A 13216-nucleotide genomic window follows, 5' to 3' on the forward strand; every position below is an offset into this window, starting at 1 on the left:
TTGAAGCTACTACAGGTCTAGTCGTTGCTACTGTGCCTGTCCGCGTCCGCCTTGACACACAGCAGTCGGTAGCCAGACTCCTCCATGACGTGCAGATCCAAGCCTCGGAAATGGTTGAGTATGAACAATTTGGCCTCCAGAATATCTCCAAGATGGGCGCCGAATTCAAGGATGCCGTTGACTTCAGCAGTTTGTTGGCCGTTCAGCCTATCCAGCACATTGGATCAACTGGCGACAGCTCCGAGGAGGCCCTCTTGGTCTCTGCCGATTCCGAACTCCTTCGCGCGGAAGAGATGCTGCAGAACTACTTCAACTACCCTCTGGTCGTTCAGTGTCACGTATACGATGACATGGTCAACTTGATGTTCATCTATGACCCCAGCGTCTTGTCTGAGCACCAACTCCAGGCCATCTCACAACAGTACGACCATGTTGTGCAGCAGCTGCTGACGCAGAGCGAAGAAACTCTCAGCACCTTGTCCATTGCAGGCTCTTGGGATCTTCAGCAAGTCCTCGGCTGGAATGCCAGCGCTCCAGAATTTATCGAGGCCTGTGTCCACGATTTGATTTCCGACAATGCCCAGCGCAATCCGGACCATGAAGCCATCTTTTCGTCCGAAGGTAGCATGACTTATGCTGCTCTTGACCGGTTAACCGACGTCTTAGCTAGCCATCTTTGCCAGCTGGGCGTTGGTCCAGAGACAATTGTTCCGTTCTGCTTCGAAAAGTCCATGTGGGCAGTCGTTGCGATTGTTGGTATCCTCAAGGCGGGAGGCGTTTTTGTTCCCCTGGACCCCTCGCATCCGATCAACCGCCGCGAGGCCCTCGTCATGGAAGTCGGCGCCCAGATCATCATTGCATCCGCGTCAGCCGCTGCCTCATGCGCTGGCATGGCTCCTCGCATTGTCGAGCTTTCGTCCGACTTCATGGCTCGTCTATCTGCTCCCAGCCAGACCCTCGTCGAACCCAGGCGCCCCAGCCCATCAAATGCAGCCTATGTGCTGTTTACTTCTGGCTCAACCGGCAAACCAAAGGGTGTGGTCATGGAACACTCTGCTCTGACAACAAGCACCATCGGCTACGGCCGCGTCTACGAGCTCAGCCCTGCGTCCCGCGTGTTCCAGTTTTCCAACTACATCTTTGACGGCAGCTTGGGTGAGATTCTCGCAACCTTGACCTTTGGCGGTACCGTCTGTATTCCAGACGAAGTCGAACGTCTGCAGGATGCGCCAGGCTTCGTACGCAAGGCTCGAATCAACACGGCCATGTTGACGCCTTCCTTTGTCCGCACGTTTACGCCTGACCAGGTTCCGAGTCTCAAGACGTTGGTACTTGGTGGTGAGCCTGCTGGTAGGGACATACTTGATGCTTGGTGCGGTCGCGTGAAACTCATCAACGGTTATGGACCTGCGGAGGCCTGTAACTACGCGACATGGCACCCATTCTCCTCCAGTCAAGACTCACCTCGTGTCATCGGAAAGGCGTTTAACAGTTCTTGCTGGGTTGTCGAGCCTCACGACCATCACGTACTGACTCCAGTCGGATGCGTTGGTGAACTCGCCATCCAAGGCCATGTCCTTGCCCGCGGATACATCAATGATTCAGAGAGAACCAGGAGCTCATTCGTTACCGAGATCGCTTCCCTGTCGTCAGTCATCGCTGGTCCTCAGCGCTTCTACTTAACTGGTGATCTGGTGAGATACTGCAGCGATGGCTCCCTCGAATATCTCGGCCGTAAGGACACTCAAGTCAAGCTTCGTGGCCAACGTATCGAGCTCGGCGAAGTTGAATACCATGTCCAGCGAGCTCTTCCCGATATTGAGCATGCCGCTGTGGACATCATCACTCGAGAAGCAGGACAAGCCCTCGTTGCCTTTGTGTCATTTGCAGGCACTTACGACGACGACGAGACTACCAGCTTCTCTGATAACCTCATCCAGCCAAGTGACAGTCTCCGTGCCGCCATCGTTGCTCTCCTCGACAACCTCAAGGCTGTGCTCCCTGCTTTCATGATGCCTAGCCTTGTCTTACCCGTTCGGAACATGCCATTCATCACGTCGATGAAGCTCGATAGGAAGCAACTGCGAACTCTCGCAAGCTCCCTGTCTGCCGAGGAGCTCGCCACGTTTGCTCCCAGCAAAGCAGACAAGGTCGAACCGACAACTGACATGGAATTCAAGCTGCGCGACCTCTGGGCCCAAATCCTTGGAATCCCAGCAGAAGACATTGGCAAAAACGACAGCTTTTTGCAAATCGGAGGTGACTCCATTTCAGCCATTCACTTGGTCACCCTGGCTCAAGAGCATGGCGTCTCACTCACCGTGGCTACCATCTTTGCCGATCCCAGACTGTCTTCAGTTGCTGCATCGGCCCACCTGGGTGACGTTAGTGATGCCTACGAGGCTGAACCCTTCAGCATGATTCAGCCTTCTGAGAGCGATGCCATCACTCGCGAGATTGAGCAGCAGTGCAACCTCTCTGCTGGTCAGTCGATTGAGGATGCATACCCAACAACCAAGCTTCAGGAAGGCCTCATGGCTTTGTCAGTCAAGCAGCCGGGCTCTTACACAGCCCGCTATGTGTACCGTCTTCCTGATCACGTCGACATTGAGCGATTCAAGGCAGCTTGGGACAAGACGGTTGAGGTCTGCCACAACCTTCGAACATCCATCGTTCTCGTTGGCTACACCACTATCCAAGCCGTCATCAAGGACACTTCAAAGTCACTGTGGGAGCCTACCACGGGCGTTTCGCTGCAGTCCTACATGAAGAACGCGATCGGATCTTTCAACATGGGCTATGGCTCTCGTCTCTGCCGCTATGCTCTGATTGAAGATGGCGGCAGCACTTATTTTGCCTGGCACATTCACCACTCGGTGTATGATGGTTGGACTCACCCGCTCATCATGGGCACACTCTACGCCGCTTACTTTGGCACTGAAATGCCAACTCTGCAGCCTTTTGCCCGCTTCGTGAAATACACGACGAGCATCGATCAACACGAGGCTGCAGCATACTGGAGACGCCAACTCCACGATGCCAGACCGGCTTCATTCCCTGCCGTTGACCAGCAGCTGACTGCTTCGAAGGCCAAGGCCGATGTGACGCGGATATTGAGAAAGACTGTCGACTTCCCACGCCTGACAAACTCCTCCATCACCAAGGCCACAATTATGAGGGCAGCATGGTCCATCGTCTTGGCGCAATACTGCGGTGTCGACGACGTGTGCTTCGGCACTACACTCTCAGGCCGCCACGCGCCAGTTCCTGGATTGGATTCTATGCCTGGTCCTATGCTTGCCACTGTTCCTGTCCGAATCCGTCTGGATCAAGGCCAGCCAACGTCGCGGTTCTTGCAAGACGTCCAGACTCAGGCCTCGGAGATGGTCGCCTATGAGCAGTTCGGTCTCCAGAACATCGCAACACTGAGTCCCGAGGCCAAGCAAGCATGCGACTTTTCAAGCTTGCTCGTCATCCAACCTGCTCAGCAGCAGATTGCGGACGACAAGTCCACGGCCGACACGGACATCATCCTACTGCCCGGCGATTCTGAGAGCTCTGCCGAGGAATCGATGCAGAACTTTGCCAACTATCCCCTGGTCCTTCAAATTGCCATCATGGATAGCCACATCGAGCTGCTATTGATCTACGACTCGAATGCTCTGACCGAATTCCACGCCACAGCCATCTCTGAGCAATTCAGCAACGTTGCCAGGCAGCTCGTCGCCCAAGACGAGACGTCGATTGGCGATGTCAAGGTAGCTGGTTCATGGGACCTCCAGAAGCAGCTCGAGTGGAACCACGAAATCTATGGCCCTTCAGACACCACTCTCCACGATCTCTTCTCGGAGCAAGCTGCTCGCAGACCTGCTCACCAGGCCTTGTACAGTAGCGAAGGAAGCATGACATACAGCAAGCTTGATCGAGTGACAACTCAGCTTGCAGTCTACCTCAGCAGTCTCGGTGTTCGACCCGAGACCATCGTGCCGTTCTGCTTCGAGAAGTCGATCTGGGCCATTGTCGCGATGATGGGTATTCTCAAAGCTGGTGGTGTCTTCATGCCCCTGGATCCGTCCTACCCAGCAAGCAGGCGCCAGGCCTTGATCGACGAAGTCAACGCCCAGTTCATGATTGGGTCACCGACAACCGCCCGAGACTCTCAGGGCATGGTTCGAAACATGATTGAGCTGTCGCCGTCTCTGATTTCCTTCGTTTCTACAATCGATATCGCCGACCAGTCGTTCGTCAAGTCGGGTCCCAACAATGCCGCCTATGTCCTCTTCACATCCGGTTCAACCGGTAAGCCAAAGGGCGTCATCGTCGACCACAAGGCCATCTCCGCAGCGCTCCTCAGACAACGCGAGGCCTTTTCATTCAACGACGACACCAGGACGCTGCAATTCGCCAACTTCGTCTTCGACGCTTGTATCGCCGAAATCTTCACTGCGCTGGTGGTCGGTGCTACCGTTTGCGTGCCCACAGAGCACGAACGTGTTCACGACACTGCGGCTTTCATCCGTGAGGCTCGTGTCAACCACGCCTTCTTGACTCCAACGTTCATCAAGACTCTCTCTCCGGAGCAGATTCCCGATATGAAGACTGTCATCCTCATGGGTGAAGCGCCCTCTCAAGAAATCATCGACACCTGGGCCAACCAGATTGACCTTCACAACGGCTATGGTCCGGCAGAGGGTTGCGTCGGGTCGACGAACAACACGTATTCGTCGTCAGTCAAGGTATCAGTTACCAACGTCGGCCGCAGCTTCACCCATGGCCTCTGGATCGTCGATCCCGATGACCATAACCGCCTCATGCCTATCGGTTGCGTTGGTGAGTTGCTGCTGCAGGGTTCATCTCTAGCACGAGGCTACATCAACGACAAGGAGAAGTCGAGACAGTCATTCGTCGAAGAAGTAGAATGGCTGCCGTCGAATATCAACGTTGGTGAACGCCGCTTCTACAAGACCGGTGACTTGGTTCGCTACACTCCAGATGGATCAATCGAGTATGTCAGCCGAAAGGACACTCAAGTCAAGATCCGCGGCCAGCGCATCGAGCTCGGCGAAATCGAGTACCACGTCAAACGCTCCAATGCCTCCATTGAACACGTTGTCGTCGACATCACTCGAAAGGCCGGCCGCGAATCTCTCCTCGCGTTTGTGTGCTTCAGCTCGCATCAAGAGAAGGAGAGCGCTTCCAAGGAGACTCGTCTCACGGAGCTCACCAGCGAACTCCGTGACCTGTTCTCCGACATTGCTACCACCATCGCCTCTACCCTCCCAAGCCACATGGTGCCCAAGTATCTTATCCCCGTCGACCACATGCCTCACAACGCTGCCGGCAAGTTAGACCGAAAGATGCTTCTCGCGTCCATTGCCAACCTTACGCCGGACGATCTTTCAAAGTACCTCGCCGGCCAGCGCTTGCCCTTCCGCGACTGCTCTACCGATCTTGAGTTCTGGCTCCGTAACCAATGGGCCTCTACGCTTGACCTTCCTGCGGAGACCATCGGCTTGGATGACAACTTCTATAGCCTCGGCGGTGATTCTATCCGCATTGTCACCATTTCCAAGGCTATCCTTAATCAGTATGGTGTTTCGCTCGGAATGTCTCTGCTCAACTCGAAGCATACCACGATTGCAAACATGGCCAAGCACATCGACAGCGAACGCAGCGGACAAGACGGTGAAGAACTAGGAGCCGTCGATATCAACGGCGAGATTTCTTCTCTCACGCGCTCTGTTCTGACTTCTGGTGATCTTAATACCGCTGTCAACCCCAAGACCGAGCTGCCTGAGCAAGCCATCGTCTTCCTGACTGGTGCCACTGGCTTCCTTGGTCAGGAGATTCTCAGACAGCTCCTCTGCAACGAGTCCATCGCATCTATCATCGCCCTCGTACGATCCAAGTCTGCCGACCACGGCATGGACCGCATCCGCGACACTGCAAAGATTGCCGGCTGGTGGCGCGAAGAATACACGAGCAAGATTGAGATTTGGCGTGGCGACTTGGGCAAGAAGCGCATGGGCTTGAGCAGTTCGCAATGGGCTCGCCTGGCCGGCCAGACAAACCACAACATCGATGCCATCATCCACAACGGTGCCATTGTCAACTGGAACGCCGACTACGACAAGATGCGTGCCGCCAACGTTGATTCCACAGTGGATCTCCTCAAAGCTACCGTCACCTCACCCGCCTCCCCCAAGTTCGTCTTCGTCTCCGGAGGTATCAAGTCCGATCCCACCGCCGACCGCACTGCTCTGGGCCAGTATCTCAACAACTCCACTGGTTACATCCAGACCAAGTTCGTCTCCGAGGGGATCATCCAGGAGGTCATCAAGACTCTCCCGACTGACCAAAACCGCATTTCCACGCTCAAGCCCGGTCGCATCATTGGATCTCCCGAGACTGGTGTGGCCAACGTAGACGACGTGCTGTGGCGAATTGTTTCCACTGCCGCTTCTCTTGGAGTCTATCCTGCTGAGCCCGAGGATCATTGGGTCTACATCTCCGACGTCGACACCGTGGCATCGTCCGTGCTCAGCCAACTCTACACAAAGGAGGGCATTGCTCCCTACGTCAGTGTCACGGGCGGCATGCCGGCAACAGTCTTCTGGGATCTCATCAACAAGGAGCTCGACGTTCCCTGCGAGCCTCTTCCTTTGGGTGAATGGACTCACCGCGCCTTGGAATCGATGAACCAAGTCGGTGACAAGCATCCTCTATGGCCGGTGCAGCACTTCCTTGGCAACCTTGGCTCTCCTCGGTCTGCTCAAGACATTGAGGTTGAGGGCAGTGAGCACGAGCAGTGGCATATGGCTGTTAAGATGAGCATGCGCTATCTCATCAAGGTCGGCTTCATTCAGACGTCGACTGATGGCTTCGCGAAGCCTCGTCGGGCGGACACTTTCCAGCGTCATGGTTGAGGATTCGAGTCTGGGTATTGGGTCTTTTAGTCTTTCTTGACCTTGTCTTTCCATTTCCTTCCCTGTATTTTCACACTGTTTCTATTCCTGTTTGTTTCACTTGTTTTCATTCTTGAATCTCTCATTTGGTACATCTAATTCCTTTCCATGAGTCTCAACACTCGGCAATTTCCTTTCATTACTTTGCATATAGTCCACTGCATACTGGGTTCTCAACAACCCATAGGCTCTTAGTCTAGTCACATTCAATCATATTGTTCACATAACATGCTGTGGGCATACGTGCCCCTAAGGTTGAATACATGATCAATTCCAGTGATATACAATTCCGTACAAGTTCCCCGATACGATCAGTCTGACGATTCCAATATACCCTCTTCAACAACAACCACCTTGACCTTCATGCCCCAGGGATCCTCCTTTCCGATCCAATGCTTCTTTTTTCCAACCTTTTGAATCCGCTTGACATTGTCCTCCAGCGCATGCTTGAGCTTTGCGGGATCGTGCTTCTTCTTCTGCACCGACAACGTCAAAATCAAGCCCTCCTTATTCTTCTTCTTGCCCAACGTCCATGACCATTCGGAGGAAAAGACAACCCGGGGCTTTGCGGTGTCGATGTCGCCGGACGCATACAACCGCGTAATCAGGTATCCGACTCTACCCAGATACGCAGTCCACCACACCTCCTCCGGCGTTATGAGAGATCGCAGAGCCTCGCGGAATTCCACCTCTCGCGGCGGTAGTTCGCCTCGGTATCGCGATTCGAGCATCAACGCGAGTCGGGCGCGGTCCTGATGGGACACTCCATGGGTTGAGGACATCATTCCCACACTTGTTGAATAGAGCGCAGCTGTCGATGCCGTCTCCTTGGACATGAACATGTGAACGTACAGCACATTGGCGAACGAGTTGATCACATGTTCTCCGAATTCATCCGGAAACTTCTTCGTCTCGTGCCTCGACGGCTTCGGAATCGCCCGCTTGAGCAGCTCTTGGATGCTGCGATAGGACGTCGGCGCGAGATTCTGCGTTGCCACCTCCAACGGCGACAGTTGTCTGATCTCGGGCGGCAGAGTGCGGAAGAGGTACCCTTCTCGCACACCCCCCTGGCAAAAGTGAGCCTCCCTGATCCCGTGGGGAATGGCTTCGGCCAGGACGTTGACCAAGAATGCCACTGCGGGAACCTGTGAGCGACGGCGGTCCGAGACCCGGAAGACGTCCTTTGCCGCCTTTGCAATATTCTTGACCGTTTCTGTATCTTCGAATTGGTCTCGTCCGACCGTATACCCATTAATGATGGAGATGGGATAGTGCTTGTCGTGGGTCTGGTTGAGATACAGCAGCAGATAGCCCCAGCCGCGGAATCCCCCTCCTGACAGATAGATGCGATAGCCTCCCTCCCGCTCGGCCTTTTCAAGCATGCTGTCCGGGATATGTAAATGTTTGTACGCGGACCTGAAGTTCTCAATCATCTCCTGGCGGAATTGTGCGACGGCGGCTTCTCCATCCTCCTTCTTCTTCCCTTTTCGCAACTCGCGAAGCTGTCTCGATAGAGCCGCCGCTCCATACGGAAAGCTGAAGCTGCCCATGGGACTGATTCTGATGTACCCTCCCTGGCTGATCATCCAGGTGATCTGCGTACTGCCTCCTCCCAAGTCCATCACGAGGCCAGACAAAGTATCAAAGCCGCTCGCGATACCCAACGCTCCGACTTGACCCTCGACATCGCTGGCTAGCACTTCAACAGACAGGCCGGTCTGTTTCTTGATAGTCTCCAGGAATTTGGTTGCATTGATGGCCTTGCGTGTTGCCTCTGTTGCGACGACATGGATATTCTTCCTCTCGACTCCCATGTCGCCGCACACGATGAGAAAGCCGTTAAAGACTGACACAATGTGATCGATAACATGATCCGGAATAGGGGTTTGCTCCCCGGTTTCCGGATCAAACTGCGAGTCGTAAAGCGATATGCCGGCTCGGTAAGCCAGCACCGTCGGCAGGATACGCGCCCTATCAGGAGACAGGTCCGTGATGGAGAATCGAATTCCATTACTGGTTGTGCCATCGTCTTTGTTAGCAATAAGAGCACCTGGAAGCGATTAGTTGGCTTGTTAGAATAGCTCGCCTTCCCATGTCCACGACGCCGACCAGCTTGTCTCGACGCCCCTCCCAAGGCGGACGAGGCCCGTCGCCTTCTCTGGAGGTCTTTGTAGATATCGCAGGCGTCATAAAGGCTCCATCTGCTCCATCAGCGTCCTCAGACTCGGAGCCGATTGCGAGATCTTCAAAGTCCGAGAGGTCCATGATAGTCCTTGGCCTTGACACAGCTATTGATCTTTAGATGGAACCAGCCAGTGCATCCGATCTACGCGCTCCGACCGTTGGAGGATCGCGTCCTCTTATAAACAGAGCTGAGAAGTTGGAACTCTATTTCTATCGGGTTTTCAGTGGTTTCAAGCCTTCGTGACGTCACATCAAGCGGTGAGAAGTATGAATATACTGCATCCATCACCTGGGTCGTGATATCATAATGATCTTCAAAGCCCTGTCCGAATCCATCACGCGATTTGTCTCAAATGCAGGCACATTATCAAGACGATGACAACCCGCGTTTTCCGACGCGGTGCAATTGGTCATCTCGTTATTGCAACTCCAATTAAACAACAAGAGTTCAATGAAGCTTTCGTCAACGGAAGCAGCTTCTGGTAATCGCTATTGCGGGCTGCGGGCAGAGATCCATGGATTTCTCTAAACAACGCCGCATTCAGCCTCGCTGAGAGCTTTAACCAATAGCACGTTGGACAAATCAGTGAGTGGCGATGACCCGTCGAGACTTAGCATAGAGAAACCACAGTTCTCTCATAATATTGGAATGTGAAAGAACCCAAAGAAACTCGATGCGCACGCCGCTTCAATACTTCAGTTTATCCACAACCATCGCGTTTCATTGCGATGTTTGGCTTCACGATGCTCCTCACGATACACAGATCCATACGATGAGACAATGCTACCCTATGATCTACAACCTCAGAATAAATGGCAGCTCCTCCCTTCGTCCCCAGATATCTGACTCTACCAACTCCTATCCTCAATCAGGATGTAGATCGGCATTTTCCTCACTTGCCGCGCTCCGATGCGTGCCGGCGAGAGCTGCGGGAGGTGATCGAATTGCTCACGCCAGGCAGCTACTCGAATCTACTCCTCGTCTTTGTCCCCCTAGGAATAGCCTATGGTATCAAGGATAAATCCCCGGAGCTCATCTTCTGGTTCAACTTCCTGGCCATCATCCCGCTTTCAAAGTTGAATCTTCTCAAGATTTGCCGGCTGTCGGCCGTGTTGGGTCCTACGGCAGGCGGTTGTCTGCATGCAATTCTTGATAATGCACCTTTGTTAATCGTACGCAGTGCCTGGTGAGGTTGATAGACTTGAGCAAGGGCTTACTGAGAGGCCACATGTAGGTAGGCATCGCCGCTATTCAGCACGGCGCGGCTCATATAGCACAATCCTGCATCATGGGCAGTGTTCTGGCCAATCTTCTTCTCGTAAGTCACAAACATCGCCCTGTACGACTGCATGTCTAACGCAGTATCATTACGGCAAAAGGTAGTGGGATGGTGCTTCCTGGTCGGAAGCATTCGTCACAGAGAGCTGATATTCAACGCGACTTTCGCATCGACGACATCTTCTCTCATGATGGTCGCCTCCACCTCCCTCGTCGTCCCCTCTGCGATTTCCGAAGTCCATTGCTCGGTTAACCCAGACTGTGAGGACAGACTGGTGAGAATGTCGCACTCCGCCTCCCTGGCCCTCCTGTTCCTGTTCGTTGTATACCAGCACTATCGATGGAGGTCTCACCGACAACTATTGGAAGCTACAGCGCCTGAACGAGTCGACAGATCCTGTACAAGTCGTGTCCTGCTAGGCATCGTCGAGGCCTTGCTCCTCGTCACCGTCTTGGGCATGGCTTCGCTGTCAGCCTACTTTCTCATGCGCACCATGAGCTCAGTCACAGATTCCGAATTTCTCAGCAAGAGAGTAGTCAGCTTCGCCCTTTTGCCTTTGGCTTTAGATGGACCAGCTCGGATCGAAGCCATCGCAGCTGCGTACAACAACCACACGACGACTGCTCTCGAATTCGCCATCGGTCGGAGCATGAATGTGGCTCTCTTTATCACACCGACATTGGTCCTCTTCTCGTGGGCCGCGCAGCCTAGCCACCCCATGACTTTGCATTTCCCGACTCTGGAGACGATTTCCATCTTCCTGGGGACGTTACTCGTGGCTGAACTATGTCGAGATGGCAAAAGTGATTTTCTGGAGGGCGCCATGTGTCTTGTCACGTCAGTCATCTGCGAAGTATTGCCCATCATTGAGGCTGCAGCTTACCGTTTGCATAGGTACGTGATACTATCCTTCTCCTTCTAGTGGGAACGAAAGACTGTCTGAAATCACGTCGACACGGTGAGTATGCTCCGGATGCACATTCATTGACACGTATATGCTTTTACGGTTGAGAAGGCTGGGAACATGACATTTGGGAAGCCAACCGCTTCAATCCACAGCTGCTCCGTACTCGTACATGCATCATCATCATTCTTTCAAAGCAAGGCTCGTAGCTCCTACGGAGGCGTGTTCCCCGGTTTCGTTGCTCCGCTGTGGAACTCTACATAGTTGGTGGCGTCAATTCAGGAGTCCGTCGCAATGGGGCCGAGCTCAAAGAAACTTGTCGTTTAGAAGGGAGCAAGAGGTGCTAGAAATTCGGTGCAAGCTGTGGCAGCATTGTCGACGTACACCGCGGCTGTCAACGGCTGTCCACGGCTTTCGGAGGGCAATTAATTGATGTATGAAAGGCTCGATCTTCATTCTTACACTCACCACTCAATCAGAGAGAGCCCCTTCTAAGAATGATCGTTTGAGATAGCCAATTGCAGCCTGAGGTGTAGCCTTGGGTATGCTGCGCACCAGACTGGTGAACAACAGACGCCAGCTACGTATAGGCAGAGAGACGGAGAATTGTCAGACGGATCGTATGATCTGTCCGTTCCTTATCTACAATATCACACAGACCGCAGGTGCAGGTACAAGCATGCAAATGGACCCTCTCGGGAGAATGCATGAAAGGTGCTGACTGACAAGACGGGCTGAGGTCTGAATATTCGGCAACATCCGGTTCACGCCACACAGAACGAGGCATTTGTTCTCCTCTGGTCGCACAGCACGCACGCTTGAACAGCCTCACTTGTTCATGAGCTACTAATTCAAGTCTTCCCCAGCCTCTGGCCCATAATCTGGGTAGAGTTAATCGAGTTCTCCGTCCACAGAGTTGGGGAAACCTGGGGAAGACTGAAGGGGGACCGCTTTGGAGGCGGTGGAATCACCAGCTGTTTGGCACGACTGCACGAGTAATGTAGTTGTCGAGCTTCTGGAACCTTTCCTCGTCCGACGAACGGTCCGTCATGTGAACCGTGATGGCGGGCAACGGAACCCCAAGTGGCTGACGGCCGGTTTTCCGTCTCCTTTTGGCGCCCGACGAGTAGCCGGGCTTACTGTAGAATCCATGGAGAACGCTCGGCCGGCGGCTTTCATCGGCTTGTTTGGCGAACTGCTTGTTGCTTTGATTGATTGCTCGATGCGAGCCGTTAATGAGAATTGCGCAGCTTTGGAGAATCGGAGTGTTGTGGAGTTTGTCTACCGCGAGTTTGCTTCTCGCTCCCGGCGCTCCTATCCCTTGCTTGTGTTCGTAGACTCAATTTGCATGCAGTTCCCAGTGTCCCGCGGATGAGGCTTACCGCAAAGAGACTGCTGCCAATTATCGTATTAGCATCATGTCAACCAGGTCCAAGCCTAAGTCAACGAAACACTCCGGTAGCATCAAGCAGAATCACAAAGAACGAGCCGCTGCTTCTCTCTCGTTTCCAGCCCGTTCTGCCGTACCTGCTAGCGGATGGCACGATCCTCAAGTGCTCACGAGCAGTGACCATCTTTGTACGTAAAAGCTGAAGGGTGGATGTTGCGCGCAACTGAATCGTGTCTCCCTCAACCCCAGTCGACTAATCCTTCCCACGCCTCCACTTCCCCATCCTCGGTTGCAAAGACAGGCGGAAAAAAGATAAGGATTTACAGCCTCTCGTGTCTGTGGAGATGCGCAGGCTCGTCCAGAAGTATGTAATGTTTTTGGTATCTGTACGCGTCTGGGATGAAGCTCTCTCATGCAAAGGAGACAAGCGCTAATGCGCCCAGATGCAGGCACAGGAGCGTCAAAGTGTCATTGAAGAGGCTTCTCATCTTCT

General features: G+C 53.6%; 3 protein-coding genes across 3 annotated transcripts in view; 2 read left to right on the forward strand and 1 right to left on the reverse strand.

The window, feature by feature from the left end:
- Nucleotides 1-6926, forward strand: part of CCMA1212_006837 (Tyrocidine synthase 3) — a gene marked incomplete at both ends in the record, with an annotated part of 69496 nt that extends 62570 nt beyond the window's left edge. Inside the window, one exon of the mRNA XM_073704032.1 lies at nt 22-6926. Within this exon, the coding sequence (XP_073557274.1) occupies nt 22-6926 (6905 nt within the window). The remainder of the gene's footprint in view (nt 1-21) is intronic.
- A 350-nt stretch (nt 6927-7276) lies between these two features.
- On the reverse strand, nt 7277-9243 carry CCMA1212_006838 (Retrograde regulation protein 2; the record flags this gene model as incomplete). The annotated part of the gene is made up of 2 exons (XM_073704033.1): nt 9107-9243; nt 7277-8994 (listed from the first exon to the last, which is right to left on the reverse strand). The coding sequence occupies exons 1-2, from the start codon at nt 9228-9230 to the stop codon at nt 7277-7279; spliced, it is 1842 nt and encodes a 613-aa protein (XP_073557267.1). The 5' UTR covers nt 9231-9243.
- Nucleotides 9244-9962: 719 nt separating this feature from the next.
- On the forward strand, nt 9963-11597 carry CCMA1212_006839 (Vacuolar calcium ion transporter; the record flags this gene model as incomplete). The annotated part of the gene is made up of 4 exons (XM_073704034.1): nt 9963-10322; nt 10385-10468; nt 10530-11323; nt 11489-11597. The coding sequence occupies 4 exons, from the start codon at nt 9963-9965 to the stop codon at nt 11595-11597; spliced, it is 1347 nt and encodes a 448-aa protein (XP_073557266.1).
- Between the last annotated feature and the right edge of the window lie 1619 nt (nt 11598-13216).

Source organism: Trichoderma ghanense, assembly GCF_004382785.1.
Source record: "Trichoderma ghanense strain CCMA-1212 chromosome Unknown scaffold_8, whole genome shotgun sequence".
NCBI classification, from domain to species: Eukaryota; Fungi; Ascomycota; class Sordariomycetes; order Hypocreales; family Hypocreaceae; genus Trichoderma; species Trichoderma ghanense.